At 45.0% G+C, this 22,051-nt stretch overlaps 1 protein-coding gene across 4 annotated transcripts in view; it reads right to left on the reverse strand.

Annotated features, from left to right (window-relative positions):
• SNX14 (sorting nexin 14) overlaps window positions 1-22,051 on the reverse strand; it is a 90,565-nt gene that overhangs the window by 53,277 nt on the left and 15,237 nt on the right. For all 4 annotated transcript variants that reach the window (XM_019537700.1, XM_019537699.1, XM_019537698.1 and 1 more), the window contains exons 6-14: window positions 20,797-20,884; window positions 17,825-17,909; window positions 11,530-11,686; window positions 4,583-4,658; window positions 3,641-3,685; window positions 3,476-3,556; window positions 2,576-2,690; window positions 1,399-1,554; window positions 900-1,024 (exon numbers count right to left, since the gene is read on the reverse strand). In XM_019537700.1, the coding sequence (XP_019393245.1) occupies window positions 900-1,024; window positions 1,399-1,554; window positions 2,576-2,690; window positions 3,476-3,556; window positions 3,641-3,685; window positions 4,583-4,658; window positions 11,530-11,686; window positions 17,825-17,909; window positions 20,797-20,884 (928 nt within the window). The remainder of the gene's footprint in view (window positions 1-899; window positions 1,025-1,398; window positions 1,555-2,575; window positions 2,691-3,475; window positions 3,557-3,640; window positions 3,686-4,582; window positions 4,659-11,529; window positions 11,687-17,824; window positions 17,910-20,796; window positions 20,885-22,051) is intronic.

A 22,051-nucleotide genomic window follows, 5' to 3' on the forward strand; every position in this document is an offset into this window, starting at 1 on the left:
TTATTTTAAGCTCAACACGCCCCCATACTAAGCACAGGGCATGCTCAGAAGAGGCATCGTGTTAATTGGACCTGGCTCACCCAAAGTCTATATAGATTGGGTGCTTCAATAAGACTTTTCAGTATTTATCTAATAGCTGATTGAAGTGCCCCACTGAAGCATCCAATCTATACAGACACTGCAGAGCCAGGTCGAACTAATCCACTGCCTCTTCCAGTAAAGCACTGCTTGGTTTTTTCCCCACCCCCACATCTGTCAGCTCCCTTTAACAGTATTTTACAATTTTAAGAGTTGATAGACATTTAAATAAATTATTATTTTTGCTTCCAAACCTTGCCTCCAGAATGAAAATTAAGAACTTTACCAATACACATCTCTAAAATTACAATGGTCTACCTCAAACAACCTATTTTAAAACTAGTATAACATTTCAATTACCTTAAAACAGTATATATGTTTTTTTCCTCAGGAGTGGTTTTGCATGGTGGGTATGCTAAATCTTACAGTACTGTTGTATTATGAAAGGCAACTAAGTAGTATTAAAAGAAGTTCCCTATCAGTTACTTTTAGTTCAAGTCCTTACTTATACAAATGGGGGAGGAAGAGACCTTTTTTAGATTACAGTACTGCAAATTCAAATCTAAGATGTGATAATGAAGTATTCTCTTTTCAGATGTTTGCCTTAAAAATTCTGTAATTACAATTTAGTCATCAAGAAAACCAATTTCCTTACTCAGAGCTATAGTGGCTCCACAGTGCTAATGGAGATGAGAAAACAAGCTATTTGCCAGTTAAGCAACTGAAATCTCAATATTTACAAGAAGCAAAACTTCTGTAAGCAGCCTATCTTCCTAACAAACAAGTATTTTAAGGCAAGAAAACAAACCTCTCATGCTTACCTCATCACTATGACAGAACATAGGTGCAAAAAAATTCTCTAAGAGGGAAAGAACATGTTCATATGCTTCAAAAAGGCATCGCATAGTTTGAAGTTTCACAACATCTACATATGGACCTTCAGCAACTACAGAAAAAGTGTTAAAAAATTATGGTGAATATTAAATTGACCCTGCCTGCATTTCACACATCTCCCTCCACACGCTGGTATTTCCTAAATTAATCAATAGAAATCAATGCACTGAGCACCCAAAAATTTTGCAACTAAGATGCTTGCTGAAATGAGTTTCAAATACACAGTGTAACAAAGATTATGCACATAAATTTCAATGAAGAAAAACAGCATACACATCCATGATCACTGGTTTAAGCGTGATTTTTCTGCTATAATAAAATTAAAGTTATTCATGATTTTGATTCATTAAGATTAATTTTTTAAATGACAGAATGCATTATGGAATTATAGTATAAATTAAGTGTTACTTTCAGTCTGGAACTTACTTCTTTGAATCTCTTCCACAATAAAAGGGTCAAATCTAATTTTATCAACACTTTCTTCCAAACAGTACGTTTCATAGATTTTCTGTACTTCTTCATGAATAGACTTCTTTTCAGCATTTGTTAGCTCTGGTCTTAAAATTTTATCATTGAATTCCTCTGCAAATCAGGGGAAAAATGTATTTCTTAATTAAATTAATTAATACAAAAGGCTGTACCTTGCAGAGGCCATGTAGCTCAACTCGTACACCATACTAATAGGTATGACTTTTCATAAAATCTTCATTATACGAAAACTTAAGATGATGAGACCCATAAATCTAATAAAGTAGTTTAAGTGGTTTATACTTTCATAAAATTAGCCCCTAAAATATGAACTACAATTCAAACCAGTTATTCCATGAGCGTACAGCAGGGGTGGGCAAAATACCCAGCCAGGGACAATGTGGCTGTTCCTGCCCATGCCAGATCAGGAAGCTCAGGTAAGAGCAGGTTGGGAGCATGCTGGTCCCCCGTCTGGCCACTGGCCTGGGGTGGGGGGCTGGCAGCGAGGGGACACGTGGGAGCCAGTGCTGGCAGGACGCAGAGCAGGGTGGCTCCCCTCGCTCCCTGCTGGGGCAGCCTGGCCTGGCTCCTTAGAGCCCAGCCTGCTCTGGGTCCCGCGGCACTGCCTGGCTGTCGCTGGCTCCCAACAACCCTGTCTGGTCCCAGGGGCAGTACGGAGGCTGCCTGGGGCTGCTGGGGGTGGCATGACCTAGCAGGGACGTGGTCCAGGGCACAGGGAGGTGGTGGGGAACTTTCATCCTGCGCCTGAGGCTTAGGGCAGCAATAGCCTGGCTGCCTCCCACAGGAGGCTATGGTAGGTGCTGCTGCCCCGGGGGCAAGTTGTATGTTGTATGGTATGTAACCTAGTTGCGTTCCCCTCCTCTCCCCCATCCCTCGATTGTTAGTCCCTCGCTCGGGCGCTTTGTATTTTCATCTCAACTTTGTCATCTTTTTCCTGGATTCCCCATCCAAAACATCTACTAATAAAAGTTAAATCCATCACATTTCATCACGATATAGGTACAGAGTAAGAACAGTACATGGAAAGTAACAAGAGCTACATGCATTCACTTTGAGATGAAGGCATTTTTGCTATTGAAGTACAACCGCACAGGGCACAGTTCAATATTCTTACCTACAGTTAGGCAAAACTGCAGCACATGTACTGCTCCTTCCTGTTTGAGGAAGTTCATGAAACGAAATAAGAGATCTTGCTCTTCTCTGATCTCCTTCAGTTCCAACTTCAGGACCTTATTATGGAGGGTAGATATCACAGTTAGTTTCCAAAGAAAGCTTGAGGAAATATTAAATACAGAGGCTCCCAAATTTTCTTATTGCATATCTGGGGTCTGGACTCGATGACCTTCCAAGGTCCCTTTCAGCTTCCAAACATTAATTCATCGACATTAAGGCTGGAATGTCTATGAATCCACTTCCAAATTTACCAGCTGCCCACATAGTTTCATAGTCTGTAGGGTTGGAAGGGACCTGAGCAGATCATCAAGTCTGATCCCCTGCCATGACAGGAAAGTTCTGGGGTCAAATGGCCCCAGCAAGGTGTACATCTAGTCTCCTCTTAAAGACCCCCACGATAGAAGCCAGCACCACTTCTCTTGGAAGTTGGTTCCAGATCCTAGCCGCCCTGAAAGTGAAGTAGCGCCTCCTGATATCTAGCCTAAATCTACCATCTGCCAGCTTATGACCATTATTTCTTGTCAGTCCTGGGAGTGCCCAGGGGAACAGAGACTCCTCCAATGCCTGCTGGTCCCCCCGACTAGTTTGTAAACAGCCACTAGATATATACCCCTAACAGCATACATTTTAGCCCCTTAAATGCCAATTATTATAATGAAAATTAAAATCCGCCATTACACAATTTCTCCTGTGTACCCCAGAGATGTCTTGCATACCCCCAAGGGTATGCGTACTACAGTTTGGGATCCCCTGGTCTAACAGAAGTAATAAAAGAGATAAAGTAGTGTGTATAATACTTATCCACAGGCTGATATACAAGGTAAATGTTTTCTTCACTTACAGACATTTTTTTATTTCGAGGCTCTGCAAATTTTTGCAGAAATGGAACCAGTGAAGAAGCAGGTTCAGTTGCTTTCTCTGGCTGTAGAAAAAGAGTAGGTCAACTGAGTAAGGTAACTGACACATGCAAATTAAAAATACGTTATCTGAATTTATCAGCACTTACTGGACTATCATCAATGAAGATGAGAAGCAAATGGTTGACAGTATTCTAAGAAAATACAAAAATACATATTACTGTAGTTCCACTGCCATGTTATTCCCAGGTTTCTGGTAAAATTTTTGTAGGTCTTCAAAAGCTTACAACAGCAAAACACAAAAGCAGTATTAAGTAATGGCTCTCACAAACAACAGCAAAACACAAGAGCAGTATTAAAGAATGGCTCTCACAACCTTTATGTTAATGACTGCACCCAAGATCCAAAGGCAGGGAATCTATACAAGACAACATTCCCAGAAACAAGACCAACAGATAAAAACTGTACTGGCATTTTACACTAATGCAGAGCAAGTAATTTGTGACTTCTACCGCATGCATCATTCCTTGCTAGCAATCACACAGTATTCACACAGGTGTGAAGCATTCGTCCCCTCGTAGGAAGCAAGGGAGGGAGTTAGGCAGGGCTGGGGCACCAGCAGGGAGTAGAATGGAGCTGTGGGTGGCTCATCCAGGGGCTGGGCTCCCTGGCAACACACCCCCTGCATGCACAATAGCTTTGAGGGATGCAACCCCGCACCGCTGCCTTCACTGGCCACCACCCACCCTGCGCAGTTCTGGGGTCTGCCCCTCCAGGACTGCATACCATGCCAGGGAGATGGCCCCACCCCCTGTGTCCAAGCCTGCAGCAGGCAGAACAGGCAGGCAGCTGGGCTCTGCTGCACTGCAGCAGCTGCTGCCTGGGGAAGGGAGCTGCAGATCCAGGTCCCTGGACCCGTAGCCCTGGGGCCCCCCTCCAGCAGGGCCAGGAGGCTATGGGGAAAAAGTGAGCATCTGTGTTCCTAAAACAAATGAGTCTGCCTTTTAATGGAATCAGCAGGTTAATAGAATCAAAAATCACCATTGCCCAAACTGATTCCAATAAGAATTACTCATTCACCAAAATCTCACCGGATCTGCTATGAAGTCCATGGAAGGCAGAAAAACAGAACCAGACAATATCTCTCTTATGAGCAATGTCAAGGATCTAAAAAAAAAAAAAAAGGATTATGTAATAACCAGTGCTTATCAGAGAATAATCTGCAATGGATACATTTATTACTATTAAACAAGGAAATATGTTTTAAAGAGATGTTATTTTTTAATACATTGCAGCACATTACAGATATTTCATCTTGGGATGTTTAAACTAAGGGTCAATGTGATCTTTGGATGTATAAACATGGAAACAGTGAATAAGAGTAAAGTGTTTTTATCTCTGTACAACTTTAACAATACAGGAATGATATAATCATGTAAGATATCCACATTTTAAAAAGAATGCGTGGGGAAAAATTAGAGCAGATGCACAAGAGAAAAAAAGTAGACTAAAGAAAGCAGAGTGTGAGTTTTTAAGAAAGCGATATGTTGAGCTTCTCAAAGAAGGCTGAGAGGTGTCTTGATTACAGCATGCAAAATAACTTCACAGGAGAAATACACAGGGTTCAAAAGGCCCCTGTAATTCAGTAGAGAAAGGCATAACAGAAAACACTGGCTAGAAGCCAAACTAATCCTAATTGAAAAATAATGCATTATTTTAGAAGCGACTTCAGTTCATTACTGGAGCAAGCCAGCAAAGGAAGCTGTTGATTTTCTATGCCTTGAGAGTTTCCAAATCAAAACTAGATGCGTTTAACTAAAACATATCTTACAGTAACGCAACACAGCAGTGAACTGTGCAAAAACTGAAACAGCTTACATTTTACAGGAGATGAAACTACAATATAATGGTCCCTCTGGTCTACAATTCAACAGCTGGAAGGCAAGGGGTAAATGCCAAACAGTAGTTCATCACTTAACTTCCAAACACTTCTCCTTAAGGGTCCTGCTAATCTTTGGAAGTCAGTAATTTCAACATGCAGATTGGCTTGTTTTCAATGCCTTAAATGTTTGCTCCTTATACGTAGATAATTTATTTGCTAGAAATCTGGATCTATACATGCAACTGCCTGACCTTAGATTGTGCTAATTTACTACACGTATAGATAAAGGTCCTATGGATCTGTGAACTCCTTCAGCTAAGACCCTTCCTGTCCATTTTCCCTGCGAGTCCATTCCACTCCACACAGCTACGGGCACTGTCCTAGAACGTGGTACTGAAGATAAAAAAAAAAAAAGGGTTAAAAGGGAATTGTGCAGCAGCCACTTGCCACTACACTTCTTTGATGAATTCATACCCCTCTTACAACGGATGGGCTGTCTGTATGGTAAGGTTAACTGGAGAAATAAGGCCAGGTTTCAGGAGGGAGGTTGGTGGCACACTTGTTTCTGGGACTGCTGGGTTGCTACAAGACAAAAAACACCCAAAACATTTACCCAAACTTGCTATGCCAATATTATGTTCCTATCAGTATAAATGAATACTGATCTCGGTGGATTTTACAAAAAAAAGTATGCGCAGAGAAGATTTAGGATTTCAGTGCTGCCACCTGCCTACCAGAACACAAATTATTCATGCTTCTCAAGCTTCCCTCACACACCACTATTTCAGCTTCCTACTTTTTAACACCCCCTAAAATGTTCAGCTTTGAAAAATCAAAATTGTGGAGAAATAAAAAAGGAAATTCATTTTTTAATCTCACTAATGGAAATGCCCATCTAGAAAAGCAATTATATCCTTTTGTTGTTAATCAGACATCAGTTAATAAGGCACCAGTTGTTTGAGTGTATGTGCAAACAAGCCCATGTTTTGAGAAACCATTAGTTTTCTTTGCCGTTTCCCAAATTGGAATCATTCATATATCGATTATACTGAAACAGAATTATCCAGGCCAAATAAGTAACAATTTCATGAAGCGTTGCTCTCTACATCAAGGATCAGTTCACTTCCTGCAAATTGAGTTTTCTAACCAGGAAGGGTGTCTTGAGGCCCTCTGGGTCAAAATACAGGGAGAACATGGGGAGAGTGACATACTTGGAGGAGTCTACTATAGACCTCCCCACCAAGAGGAAGAACTTGATCAGCAATTCAATAGGCAACTGGTCGAGGCTGCACACTACTGATGCACAATCGTTATGGGGGACTTCAACTTTCCTGATATCTCTCTTGGGATAAGCACAAAGCCAAATCTGACAGGTTGCGCAGTTTTCTCACTTGCACTGATGACCTCTACCTAATGCAGGAGGTCTATGGGCCAACTAAGGGAGAGGCATTGCTTGATCTGGTCCTGGCCAAAGGGGAGGACCTGGAGAGCAGTCTGATCAGCGAGGAGAAGCTTGGTGACAGTGACCATGATTTGGTGACTGTCTCAGTTCACCGAAGAGCAGGCAGATCCCTCAGTAAAACAGAAATCCTTAACTTTGGGAAGGCTGACTTTTGCAAACTCAGAGATTTGGCAAATCAGGCAATTAGAGACCATTACCCCCTGGATAAGGGAGTACATGAGAAATGATCATCTCTCAAAAACATAATCCTTGAGGCACAGGGGAAAGCCATACAATCTCACAAGAAATATAATCAATGATAAGGAAGCCCCCCTTGGATGAACAAGGAACTGTTGGAGCTCATTAAATTCAGAAGAGAAGCCTACTCCAGTTGGAAAATGGGAAGCATCACCAAAGAAAACTACTCAGCACTTGCCTGCACCTGTAGGGAGTGGTCCAGAAAAGCCAAGGCACAAACCGAATTCAGGCTAGCTACCAGAATCAAAAACAACAAAGAGTCCTTCTTCAGTTATGTGAGAAATCAAAAAAAGAACAAAAGATAGCATAGGGCCCCTGCAAGATCAAACAGGGCAGCTGACATCTGATATCCAAGAAAGGGCCAATCTCCTAAATGACTTTTTCACATTGGTTTTTCACCTTCCCAAGGGGATCACACTGTCAGAAAGGACATGAACCTGTCTGGGAGCAGATGGCAGGCCCAAAATTGATGTGGATCAGGTGAGGGAATGCCTTGAGCAACTGGACATTCACAAGTCTGCAGGCCCAGATGGAATGCACCCGAGAGTCTTGAAGGAGCTGGCAGACACCATTGCGTCTTCCTTGGGAAAAGATATTTGAAAATTTGTGGCGCTTGGGTGAGGTCTTGGAAGACTAGAAAAGAGCCAACATGGTCCCCATCTTCAAGAAAGGGAGGAGGGATGACCCGGAGGATTACAGACCAATCAGTTTGATGTCCATCCCTGGAAAAATCCTGGAGAAAATTGTCAAGGGATCCATCTACATCAGACTAACAGAAGGCAAGCTTCTGAAGGCCAGCCAACATGGCTTTGTGACTGGAAGGTCTTGTCTGACCAACGTCATCTCCTTCTAAGACCAGGAGACAAGCCCTGGACAAGGGAGATGACACAGATGTCACATCTGGATTTCAAAAGCCTTTGACCTAGATCCCCACAATGTCCTCATGGCTAAGCTGAGGAACTGTGGGCTTGATCATCTTATGGTCCCAACAGCTAGGCAACTGGCTAGTTCAGCCCCAAAGAGTACTAGCTGGCAGGAGCAAATCAACATGGTGCAGTATGACTGGTGGAGTTCCTCAGGGCTTGGCACTTGGGCCAGTACTTTAACATCTTCATTAACAATCTGCAGAGGGGAGTCAGATGCAACTGGCAAAGTTCATGGATTTCACCAAATTACAAGGGTAGGCAGTCATACTGCAGGACGGGCTAGCGATACAGACCAACTTGGACATGCTCTCAAGATGAGCTGACCAAAACTTGATGGACTTCAATGCAGAGAAGTGTAAAGTGCTGCACCTTGGTAGGAAGAACCCTCAACATACTTACAAGCTCACCAGTGCTCTGCTTGCTAGGACTATGACCGAAAGGGACTTGGGGGGTCCTGACTGACCACAGTATGAGTATGAGTCAGCAATGCAATGCTGTGGCTAGCAAAGCAAAGCAAACTCTGGGATGCATCTACTGATGCATCTCAAGCAAAACCAGAGATGTCATCCTCCTGCTTTACTCGGCCCTAGTGAGACCACAGGTGGAGTATTGTGTCCAGGTGTGGGCCCCCCACTTCAGGAGGGATGTGGAAAAGCTTGAAAGAGTCTAGAGGACAGCCACTCATATGATCCAAGGCCTGGAGGGCAGGCCGGACAAGGAGAGGCTGAGGGACTTGGGACTCTTCAGTCCGGAGAAGAGAAGGGTCAGGGGGGACTTGGTAGCAACCTACAATTACATAAGAGGGGTACATCAGAACCTGGGAAAACAGTTGTTCACCAGAGCTCCCCAAGGGATAACAAGGTCTAATAGCCATGAACTCCAGGAAGGCTGATTTAGACTAGACGCAAGAAAAAAGTTCTTTATGATGTGTGTGTCCAGGGTCTAGAACAGACTCCCCCCAGAGGTGGTGCAAACACCTACTCTGGACTCTTTCAAAAAAACAAAACAAAACAAAACAAAACAAAACAAAACATTGGGATATTTTTCTTGCTGGGATCACTTGATCCCAGCTGACTTCTCACCTACAATGGCAGGGCTGGACTCAATCTCACGAAGTCCCTTCCAGCCCCTAGTGTCTATGAAAGCTTCATCTACCTGGAACAAAACAGCACCCAACATTCCCATTATGTATAGGGTGACCCTATGTCCCTCTTTTGCCAGAAATAGTTCTGGATTTTGGAGGCTAGTCCTGGCTGGCCAATGCAAATTAAAATGAGTGTCCTGGGCACAGGGTGGAAAGGCAGAGCAGCACCAGCTGCAAAACAGTAAGCCCTAGCAGAAAGCAAGATTGCTCTAAAAATAGGTTAGCTTAATTAGTGGAAAGACCATTACAAAGGGGAGATGATTTTTAAACACCTGTGAAATAATGAACAACAGTTCGTTAATGGGCCATTGACTCCCTTAGCTGCCATGGCCCAGCTCTGGTATACCACCCAACTCTTACTTCAGTCTGCAGTAGCATCCTTAATTGGTGCGTGGGGGGGAAACAACAGCATCCCAGATTTCACATTGTCCCTGTGGTCAGCCTAATTATGTAGAACAAGCACACCAAGCCTTCACAGCGAGTTGAAGACAGTAACAAAATGATTCAGTTTTCACTTGTTTGCATTTTCCTAATGATTTGGCTTAAAGACACAAAAGAATAACATGAAAATGGAGCAAGTACAGAAGCTCCACTTTCAATTCCTTTTTCCATACCCTTGATTAACTGTCCTTTAGATATAGAATATTCCAAATACCACTGATTTTGTAAGAATTCAGTCTTCCAAATCAAGTTGCTTGGTTGTTTCACAGAAAAGAAATTCAAAGTTAAGGTTGGCGTATTGACAAAGTTATTCATAGTAAGGAAGGTCAATGTAGTTATGCAATAAGCAAAATGTTCGATGGTGTACTATTATGTACAAATGTAAACTAGATTCTGGGAATCAACAACTCATGGGGGAGGCGGAGGAAAGTGTGAGAGAGCCACTGTAATGAAAGAATCTGGGGGGGATAAACATACTAATATAGAAGGGTTCATTGATAGTGCCAGAGAAGTTGTATTGGAGCCTGTGACAGTTGTGCCTCCCTAGGGTCGTCAATTCGTGGTCCCACAACACCGATCAAGGGCCAACTGCCTGCCTTCTCACCTGCCATGCCTTGTTGTTTGCTTGATTGGAAGATCTTAACCAAATGGGAGGCTGCCTATTTTCTGTCTCGGTGCCTGAGGCATTATATGCGGCTCCTTTCCTCCCCTTATACCGCAGCCCAAGCCTCGCAGATGTATCTGGTGTTGTTCAGGTCTGTCCTACTCTCTGCGCTGTGCAGACGCTCTCTGGCTTCTACCTCAGCCTGCACCCTCACTGGCATCCTCTAGCTCGTCTCACAGCCCACGCCTCTAGCCTGTCACGCACTGCCCATTTCAGGACTTCTAGCCCATGCCAACTCTGGGTTCCTCGCTGCCCCCTTCAGTCGGGGCTGGGGCCCACGCACCCCAAACAATGCTGCGCCCTCTCCAATGCCAGGAACCTCCACGCTACTGTGGAGTCCCTATGAGGCCTCCTCCAACCCCTAATAGCCTCACCCAGTCCTCCAGTCAAAACAATAAACACAAGAACACAAAGCCCCCCTGGGCTACAACATAAAAGCTAGACCGTTCCGGTCACAAATAAGAATCCATCCCTACCAGAGAGAGAGAGCGAGCGCATCAACCCCCAGCAGGAACCAGGGGATGTTCCCACCGTCAGAGTTCTCCCCTTTTGTGCTGGCTGAGTTCCTCCTCCCTCGGCCGCCGGAGGGAAACTGCCCTCCTGGCCTTCTGCCTGGGCTTAAGAAGGGCTAAGCTCTGCCCCTTCCTGTCTCTAGATTTCCCTGGTTGCTAGGGCAACCAGCACCTGTGCAGTCCTGATGACTGGCAGCTGAGCTTCCCCCTTCCCACCACTAGGGGTCTCTCCCAAGCCGTTTCTGCTCTCACTCGCAAGGCACCTAAGAGCTCTGTGACAGAGCCATACTGACATGAATCCTTACATTATTATAATTGAAACTTATCATTGCTTATAATAATTTTACTGTTTGAGTATAATCACTAAAGGCTATAGCAGTGCATCTAATTCGTATTTGTTATAATACTACAGTATTTAGAATCCTTGCTTAGTCACTGTATAACTGTTATGGGCTTTTGGATTTACTATAAGAAATCCAAAACCGTAGAAGTCTTGGTTCAGGGATTTTACCTTTTACTAAACCAACTAAGACATTTCTTAGTTGGTCTAGTCGGTTTAATAAAAGGTATCATCTCTGAGCCAAGAGTTCTAGAGTTTTGTGTTTCTTTGTCTCAGACCAACATGGCTACTAAATACAACCCCAAAACCTGGATTTAATATAGGAATTTTAACTAAATCACTGCCTTGGAAAGACATTCAAATTAACTTTACTAATACTGTGAAGAACTGCAACAGAATGTGTCAACAGTGCAACCTATAATACTTTTACCTGCACTCCATTGCTTTTGGGGGCAAAATATAAGGGAAAAGCATCTCAGTAAGCTTCCTTAAATAGTGGAGTTCATCTCTTCGACTTCTTAAAGCCGCATGGAGCTCTGGTCCATATTCTTCTAAAGCAACCTGTTGTAAAAATTCTGCATTTTGCACTGCAAAATAAAAAAAAAAAAAAAAAAAAAAAAAACCAGCTAAAAAGTTCCATTTCCTCCCCCTAGCATTTCACCAGGTTTAACATCACTTTCCTCTTCAATATATGGCATTAGAATGGTAATATTATTGTCATACATTCAATTCATAACTATTAAACAAAGTAACCTTGGCTTAGATTCTGAAGTACAATTCTGTTCTGAACACTGAACAGAATCATTTCTATTAGTTTATGTAAAAATGAAACCTTCTTACATAAAAATAAAAAAAATGGTCTTCACTGAAGTAATGCCATGTTGTATAGTCCTATAATATTCTTCAACTTATCAGTAAGTAGGTGAAGTAAACAATGAAAACAAAACCATATTGGCTCCGAGCTCCTCTCCTTTAGCTCTTGCCTCAATATGTCTTCCAAGACTAGACTTTTATTTATTGGCTTGTCAAACACAATTTAAGATTGGAGCCTTCACCATTTATTTAATCTCAACATACAAGCAGTTTCCTTCTTAGGGCATACTTGAGTATCTCAAGCTGCTCTTCCAAAGCAAAGAAGGGCAAGTAATTCATCAGTTAAAAGTTGTACATGGCACTTAAACTAAATCTGACAATGGGCCATTCTGCCAGAAGCACTGCCAAAAAAGTACCTACATATCAACAGCTGTTTCTGGAGAAAGAAAAACACATTTTAGTAGGCGGAGGTTCTGCATCTTAATTAGCAAGAAAGATTTTATAACCCCATTAAATCATTTCAAATACTAAAATGGGCGGTAATAATTCACACCTTGTTGCATTGAATTAATAGGGCTTAGACTCTGCCAAGAAATGGTAAACATGTACTGTATGCTGAACAAATACCTGAGAATTTAAAAAAAATCCAGAAAGATGTAAACTGCTGCTTTTAGCACACAAGAATCTGTATAAAAACAAATCATGGTAAGCATGCAATTTCACCAACAGTCAGTTGAAAGTCTTATGCAGTACATATCCGTATCCAAGTGGGTTGCAACCCATTCAAGTCGCAGCAGCTTGCCAAATAAGAAAAAAACCCAACAATCCAAGCAGTTCAGCTGTTTGCTGCAGCTTTTACTTGAAAGGATGCCCTTTCTTTACTCAACTGGCAATCCTGGGCAGGCCCAGACAGCTGCTGGAGAAGCAGCGGCCTTTGAAATAAAAAGGTGAAGTAAACAGCTGGCACAGCTCTGTAGTTTTATGCAGCTATTTGCTACAGCTATACACAGTCATCAGCATAGGGTGAACACACCTTCGCCAAAGACTAGCCCTCCAAAATTGGGGTGGATGTTTTAAGCTCAAAAACAGATTTCTGTGCTAAAATGAAGGCATAGGGATGTTGTAATGGCTGGCTCTATCCTGGACGTCCAGAAGAAACAGTCAGTTCCTCTTCTTGTAGCTAAAGCTGTTAACCCTCTCACATCTGCTGCCAAAAAGCCGCAGTTTGAAATTCCTCCGGCAGTTGGGGAGCAGGAGCAGAGGGGAACAGGGCACATGTGTGCCACACGTGTACACACCTTACTTCGGTGGCGAAGGCAGCAGCTGCAGAGGAGACAGCGGCGGGGGCAGCAACAGCTGATTTCCCCTTAAGGTAAGTGGGGCAGAGTGTACAGCGCAGCTGAGGTGGATCCGGAAGGGAAGCCCTCCGGGGCCCTCTTAGCTCTCCCAACAGGGAGCCACGCGTGGGCAGTGTGCGCAAACAGGCATGCTCTGTAAGGGTACGCTGGTGTTTGTGTTCGCATAAGGCGGGCGCGATGTAGCTGCCCAGAGTGGCACCTCCAGTGAGCAAAGCAGGCGCAGCTCTGCAGACATGGTGCAGACGCGGAGTGCAGCTACCAGGGGCCCTGCCTGTGCACTGCCGCCTGCCATGGGCTTTTCTGAGGCCTCCACCCAGATGGAGCTCATGGTGGGGTCGGTGGCCCCTTGCCCCCCCATCTTGGGGGGGGGAGCTTGGTGGGGCCTGGTGGTCCCCTTGCCTGTCCCTCCTGTGCATGACTTAGGGCCCTGGAGGAGCAGGTGAGGGAGCTCCAGGCAGAGCGGGGTCATGGATGCAGAGGATGAAATTGATGCCTCTCTCTATTCTCTGCAGGCCTGGTCGCCCACTGTACAGCCCCCACAGGAGACGTATCCAAAGCAGGAGTGGCAAAAGGTGTCAAATCCAGAGCTGTTAGGCCTAGTGGTGGAAACTCCCCAGGTTCACCTGGGGAACAGGTTCAATGTCCTGGCAGCTGTGATGGAGAAAAACAGAGAAACTGGCTGCAGCAGGGACGATGCCACTCCCCACATGACAAAGAATGGGCAGAGAGTGAACACCAGCAGGAAGAAATGCCGGGTCCTCAATATCAGAGACTCCATCCTATAAGGACTGGAAGGTCCCATCTGTCAGCCTGACACCATGGTGCGACAGGTCTGTTTCATGCCTTGGGCTCGGGTTAGGGACATCACGGAGAGGATCCTGGCCTACATCCAACCTGCAGACCAGCACCCCATGGTTGTCACGTACGTGGGGATGAATGACGTGGCCAGGGGCAACACTGACCGCATTATGAAGGAATTCAAGACTCTGGGGGACAAGCTTAAGGTGACAGGGGCACAGGTGGTATTCTCCTCTCTTATTCTGATGAGCAGGCAGGGACAGTGACATGGGGCCTGCACTTATGCAGTTGGTGCCGCCAGGCAGGCCTTGGGTTCCTAGATAATGACCCATGCTTTCAGACGGGGGACTTGCTGGGGTGGGATGGGCTTCACCTCTCTCCTAAATGCAAGCGTCTCTTCTCCTCCAGGTTGGCTGATCTCGTACGGCGAGCTTTAAAACTAGTCTCGCTGGGGGAGGGGGCCGCAGGAAGATGAGGAGACACCACCTGAGCAAGACAGGTGACAAATGCAAGGAGTGCCCAGGTAAGCAACAGGGGTCCGGACAGTCTCCTAAATCAGGGGGTGGCACACACAACTAGACAAGGCCTTAAATGCCTAGATACCAATGCTTGTAGTACGGGGAACAAACAGGAGGAACTCACCCTCAAAACGGCCAGTACAGACCCAGACATAATAGGGCTTACAGAAACATGGTGGGATTCATCCCACGACTGGGCAGTTAGCATCAGGGACTATAGGCTTTACAGGAGGAATAGAAAAGAAAGGAAAGGTGGGGGTGTGGCGCTCTACGTCAAGGAGCAATACACATCCTCTGCCAGCAGAATGGGGTCAGAGGAGGGGCAAGCTGAAGTGCTCTGGGTCAAGATAGAAGGGGGCTGTGAGGAGAGGGATCTAACCATGGGGGTCTACTACAGACCCCCCAACCAAGAGGGAGGAGCTGGACAGGGAATTTTCGGGCCAGCCTGCAGAAGCACTTAAGGCAAGGGATGTAGTTGTCATGGGCGATTTAAATTACCTGGACATCTGCTGGGAAGAACAGTCAGCCAGGCCGGACCATTCCAGGAGGTTCCTGGCTGAGATACAGGACCTCCACTTAATTCAGGAGGTGCAAAGTCCCAACAGAAGAAATGCCCTGTTAGACCTGGTCCTGGCCACAGTCGACGACCTGGTAAGGGGCCTCCAGGTTCTTGACCATCTGGGTGATAGCTATCATTGCTTGCTGGAATTCACCATCCAGCGCAGGGTGTCAAGGACCTGCAGCAAGGCGGTAGCCAAGACTTCAGGAAGGCCTACTTCAATGAGTTGAGATTAGTGGGAGAGGCGCTGGGGTTCGAGAGCAGGGAAACTCGAGATGAGTGGTCATTCCTTAAGGAGATGATACTCAGGGCCCAAGGGGTGACCATCCTAACAAGAAGCAAGGGGGACAAGAGTGCCCGAAAGCCCCTCTGGCTCACCAAGGGCGTCCAGGAATGCCTGATTGCCAAAAAGGTGGCGTGCAACCGGTGGAGGTGGGGTGCTCTCTCCAAGGAGGAGTATACTTCCTCTGCTCAGGCCCGTAGGGGGGATGTCAGGAAAGCCAAGGTGGACATAGAGCTAGGACTAGCATCCAAGATCAAAGATAATAAAAAGTCCTTTTTCAAATCTATAGGGAGGATGAAGAAAGCACCAGGAAATGTGGGGCCCCTGCAAGATTCTCTGGGCAATCTGGTGGTTGCGCCAGAGGAGAAAGCAGAACTCTTTAACCAATTCTTCACCGCCGTATTCTTGTCCAGGGACTGGGACTTCCCCACTGTGATGCAAGACAGACTCGAGGGGAATGCCTCCAGACCTCAGGTTGGGGAGGACCGGGTTAGAGAGCTTCTGGAGAGGCTGTACGTGTTCAAATCAGTGGGTCCAGATGCTCTCCACCCCAGGGTGTTGAGGGAGCTAGCAGGGGTTATTGCAGGGCCCTTGGCATGGCTTTACAAGCGCTCGTGGTGCTTGGGCCAGGTGCCAGATGACTGGAAGACAGCCAGCGTAGTCCCCATCTTTAAAAAAGGAGGAGGGAGGACCTGGGCAAATATAGGCTCGTCAGTCTTACCTCAATCCTAGGGAAACTCTTTGAGAAGATCAGCATGAAGCACAACTGCGATGGGCCAGCTTCAGGGATGATGCTCAAGGGCAACCAGCACGGTTTCACTAGGGCCAGGTCATATCAGACCAACCTGATTGCCTTTTATAATCAGGTCACAAAAACATTGAATGCAGGTGTCACCGTGGATGTAGTCTTTCTGGACTTCAGCAAGGCCTTTGACAAAGTCTCCCACCCCATCCTCATTAAAAAACTGGGCGACTGTGGCATTGATGCCTACACAGTCAGATGGATTGCAGGTTGGCTGAAGGGTCGTACACAGAGGGTGGTGGTGGACGGGTCATGCAACCTGGGGGGAAGTAGGCAGCGGAGTTCCCCAGGGCTCGGTCCTTGGGTCCATGCTGTTCAATCTCTTTATCAGTGATTTGGACAGCGGGGTAAAAAGCAGCCTGTTTAAATCTGCTGATGATACCAACATTTGGGGTGAGGTGAGCACGCTAGTAGGGAGGGAAAGACTGCAGCAAGACTTCGATAGGTTACAGGGATGGGCTAACAAAAACAGGATGCGTCTGAATACTGACAAGTGCAGGGTGCTACACTTGGGCAGTAGTAACTAGCAGCACACTTATAAGATGGGAAACTCCCTTCTTGAGAGTATGGAGGCAGAAAGGGATCTTGGAGTCATTACTGACTCCAAGATGAACATGGGCCAATAATGCGGGGTCACGGTTGGCAGAGCTAACCGCTCCTTGTCATGCATCCACAAGGTGCATCTCCAGCAGGGCCAAAGAGGTGATCCTCCCCCTCTATGCAACACTGGTCAGGCCACAGCTGGAGTACTGTGTCCAGTTCTCTGTGCCCCACTTCAGGAGGGATGTGGACAACATTGAGAGGGTCCAGAGGAGGGCCACCTGCATGATCTGGGGACAACAGGGCAAACCCTACAATGACAGACTGCGGGACCTGAACCTGTTCAGCCTTCACAAGAGAAGGCTGAGGGGGCACCTGGTGACAGTCTATAAACTCACTAGAGGGGGACCAGAAGGGTTTGGGAGAAACCTTGTTTCCCCTCGCGCCCCCTGGCATAACAAGGAATAACGGCCATAAGTTGTTGGAGAGTAGGTTTAGATTAGACATCTCTGTAAGAACTACTTCACAGTTAGGGCGGCTACCCTGGTCCCTACAAGGTCCCTTCTGAGCCTACTTCTATGATTCTATGAAGTTGGCAGAAGCCTCTGACTGTTCAGTTTGGCAGTAGCTGCAAGAGTGTTAATAGCTTTAGTTGCAAGGAGAGAGTGACTGACACTGTGGACTATTCTCTGTGCCTGTTCTGTGCAGCCTCTTCAGCCATGACACTGGAAAATATTTGTCTTCATTCTTCCTTCCTAGCTAATAGTACATGTATTTTCTGGGGGTAGGCAGTATGCATGAAAACAATATATCCCCTCCCTCTCTACCCACACCCAGTGGCATGCAAACTCTTGTCTCTTCACAGAAGGCTAGGAACCCAATACAGCAAGTACAGTAAGAAAAGTAACATTTTCTTGTAAAAAAGGAAAGGCAATGAAAGATTGAGATTAATCAATATGCTGGCAACTGTGTAGTAATACAATGTTTTAGGCTTAATATCTTCAATTTAGATAGATTAATGAGGTGCTAAATCTACACAAAGTATTTGCAGTACCTTTCTGTCTGGCTTTGGCTATCACTTCTATGTGTTTCATTGCTGCCTTCAGCATCTTCTTTGTAATAACAGAAGGAATATCCACCTAAAAACAAATTCAAAATTAAGAAAAAGAATTCTGAAAAATGACATCAAGTTATACTCCACAAGAACTGCTCTGATCACTTGCCAAGTAGTAGATGCTGTCTATATTTGATTCTTATACCAAAACCCATGAATACACTGGAGAAGTAACCATATGTCTTCCAAAAGCACTAAAGTCAACAAGAACCAGAATCAAAAGTGAAGGCCACATCCTGTCTGCACACAGAGTATCCTGCAGCACTCATAGGTAGGGGCCTACTCAATCTGTGATCTCACAGAAATTGCAAAAATGGGGCATTGTCTATGAAAAAATATTGGGCAATATTTGCAAAATCCACAACCAAAAAACCCAAACAGATCTTAATAAAAATAAAATACTGGCTCCCCAGAGGAAGCCAGCAGTCCTAATGGTTGCTGTGGCCTGCCTGCACAGCCCACCAGAAGGAAAAAGGGGAAGGAGGGCTACTAGCATGAAGAGGGACAGCCAAGATGGCCACCATTCCCACCCCTCGCCACTGACTGGCTGAGAGAGCTGCCTGCTGCTGCTGCTTAGTGGAGAGCACAAGAGGTAGAGTCACATGATAGCCCTCTTGGCTAGTCAGTGGTGAGGGGTGGAGCCATATGATGGACAGCCCTCAACCAATCAGCAGTGAGGGGCAGGGCCACCCAGGCCTCTCAGCCAGTCAGAGGCATAGGGAGAGCCCCGCTGCAATAAGCCCATGAAAATGGTGGCTGGCACTGCAGTCTGCCCACAGAATCAGTCTCCTGCGTCTTTGATTTGGGTAGGTCCCTTATTCATCAGACCATAAGATCAAAAGGGACTTCCTGGGCCATCAAGTCCAGACTCTTATTATTATAAAATTATCCCAGTAATAGGGTCCCAATCATAAAACAAAGGAAATACAATATGAAAGAGAATATTACTGTTTAATTCTGTCAGCAGGGTTTTTCAATCATAAAAACTACATTGGTGTTTATTTGGGCATTTAAATCTTTTTCTTAAAAAGAAAAATTAATGGTTATCTATTCTGACAAGAAACAAACTTCCCATGACCCAAGCAGAAAAAGGATCCTCATGTTGGCAGAAATATCTAGCAGGGACTGCTAAACAATTTCTCTTTATTCTCAGGCTTTTTTTTGTTTGTTTTTTTGGGGGGAGCAGGAAGGAAGGCCAGGGAAAGAGCACAACCTAATGAAAATAATAAAGTAGTAAAAATGAGATAGTTTTCCTTCCAGAATTTAACCATAGAAAATAAAGGCATTTAAATCTGAAGCAATTAAAAATACTTCTTCCAACAACTAAAATGACAGACCAATTCATACTAATGCATAGCACCTTCTTCTTTTTAAGTCCTGTGCAGAACTGTGGATGTGTTCCAGCTAAGTAAAAGAATGGCATGCTTCAAAGTATACAGCAACAAACAGATAAGCAGTTCATCCTTAATTTGACACTTCACTGCAAACTAAGCAAACTGCAAACACCTGGATATGGATGATCGAGGTTCCACTTAGGCTGTAAACAGAAGTTGTATTTGCCATGGTCCTGAATGCCCTAGATTCTGATCCATGCCAAAACTGAAGTGGCACTTTCCATTTACACATATAGCCCTTCCAAGCTGCTATACCAAACACACATCCTGGCCAGCTTGTTAGGGAATGACTGCCGATGACCTTACTGCATAGGTGGGGAATTATTTGGGTCCAGGGACCACATAGGAAGTTTTGATGAATTGCCATGGACCAGGTAAGCATCCTCCTCCCTCCCCCAGTGCAACAATTCACCAAAACATGTGGGATGGAGGTGCAGGTGGACATGAAACGGTGCTCAGGAATGGGATGGGCGCTTAAGCCCGGGATCATAGGGCAAAGTTGCAGCATGATGACAGTGTAGGGCCAGGGCCCAGCGCAGAGCTGTGATCTGCTGCCTGCATACCCCTGTAACAGGCACGAGTTCTGCAGGCAGGGGCATGCAAGTAGCAGATTGTGACTGTGCCCTGGGCCCCAACTCCGCACTGCCACTGACCCTGGAGGCAGCTCCCTGCCTGCCCATGCTCCAACTGGTCTCCCTAGAGAGCCCAGAATCATGGGGCAGGGACAGTGTGGGGCCAGGGCCCAGGGCAGAGCTGTGATCCACTCCCTGAATGACCCTACCCTTTGGGAGGGAGGAGGGTGTGGGGGGCAGGACAGGAGAGCAACCCTGCTGGTAAACTGTGTATGCTGGCTGGGACGAGGGCCAGCAGACGTGGGCGAGAGCATAGTGCTGGTGGCCTAAGCAGGGCTTAGCCCCACGTGGAGTGCTGCAGGGGCAGCCACAGGCCAGATGCAAATCACTTGGCGGGCACACCCCATGGACTATATTTTGCCCACCTCTGTCTTACACGCACACTGCACAACATCCCATGAAAAAGAAGTGTCACCACACTGTTTCCTGCAAACTTCAGACAATCTTGAAGCAGGTCTTGTATGTCTGTAGAATTAACAGGCTCTCTCCTAGGACATATGTAATGTCTATTTACAAAACCCTTTGAGGTATTTAAAGAAGCAGAGAAAGCAGATAATAGACTGCAGCTCTGTGCCATTTAGCAGTTTGCTTTAATAGCTTCCTTAAATTTGATTTTGAAATGTTTACTGCAACATAGGAGATGATCTACTGCCAACACAAAGTATCATTAAAAAGAGCTGTGAAAAGACTTTCATTCTTAAGAATTCCACCCAACTCATCTGAAGCCACGAGTACAAGCTTTGGAGAAAGAGGGTATTCAAAGAGGAAAAAAAAGAATTCCAGAGGAAGTTTTATATACAAAGGGTAATAAAGTTCCTTTTGATAATAGACAAAAAGCATATCACTTTCACTACAAAACCATGTTAACGTCTCTAACCCATTTTACCTTGTGAATTCTGCGAACTAATACAGATGTGAAAAACCGCAATGTAGTTCTCAGCTCATCTACGAAGGATTCGTCATCTGTTACTTTTCTGCAATGTTTTAAAAAAGATCATAATGTAAGAACACAGAAAATATTGGTTTGATATTGATCCATGTTACATCTGACACTTCTAAATGAAAGAGTAATATCAAGTAGCACTTGAAAAACAAGAACTGTCACTAAATAAAAAAATATTCACAAAAACTGGGTAGGGCCCACAGGACTGGTCTGCTCACAAGACAAACTTAAACATGCTTATTAGGTAACAGTTAGCTATGACTGGGCAATGGTCAGTGCAAAACAGTCAGAAACAGTGCCCCAATTCCTTTACTAATACTGACTGGCTGCATGACCTCAGAGCAGGGTTCCATGTCCAGTATAGTCTTTCCACAAAAAAGAGAGTTACCAATTTCAGAATAAGGGAGTGAGCCCAAATCAGCACTTACACAGCTCTCTGAAGAAGTGCTATAATGCTCAATAATCATCCTAGTTGAAATTTGAACGAGGTGGTGGAGCCAAAAGACTCCCTTGTGTCTAGTCTCCATATTCTGTCCTGAATGAGGTCAGCTAGCATTAGAAACAGCACAAAAGTGATGTGCCCAAGTCCTTGCCATACCTAATTCTAACCCTGCTGCTTTAGGCGAGGCAATCCAAAACTTGTCCAATATTTGAAACCTACCCCTTTGCAAAAGAGTAGCAACCTCATTTTCTTGTCAGGGAAAAGAGGTCTGCCCCCAAACAGAAGGGAAGGAGAAAAATGTCCCAGAATATTAGATAAATATTTTCATTATAGCTAAAAGCAGTTAGAAGAATTGTCCTCAACAAAAACTAAAAATCCTCTAAAAGCTTCAAGCAATGGACCAGGTTCAGAATCTTTTCCTCTACTTGATCCAAGCACTTATTTCCAAAACCCTATTGTGCCAAGCAATGTACAAACATTAAGATGACCTGGTTCCTTTTAGATTCTGTGATTCCAAAACACACTGAAAACGTTTTCCACGTCAGTTCAATAGAACAACAACATGCAGGGCCCACAGACACTTCATCATCTAACAATCAAATGTAATTTTAAGTGATGAAATACAGAAGACAGCCACTTGTGTGGCCACCCTTGAGTTTTATTTTAGTTAGCTCAGGAGATCACCTGTATTCCATGTGACCTTAAAGTGTACAGAACTAATAAAAAAACCCAAAAGGTTTTTCAACACAGTAATGC

The sequence above is a fragment of the Crocodylus porosus genome, unplaced genomic scaffold, assembly GCF_001723895.1.
Source record: "Crocodylus porosus isolate Cpor-Errol unplaced genomic scaffold, CroPor_comp1, whole genome shotgun sequence".
Lineage (NCBI taxonomy): Eukaryota > Metazoa > Chordata > Crocodylia > Crocodylidae > Crocodylus > Crocodylus porosus.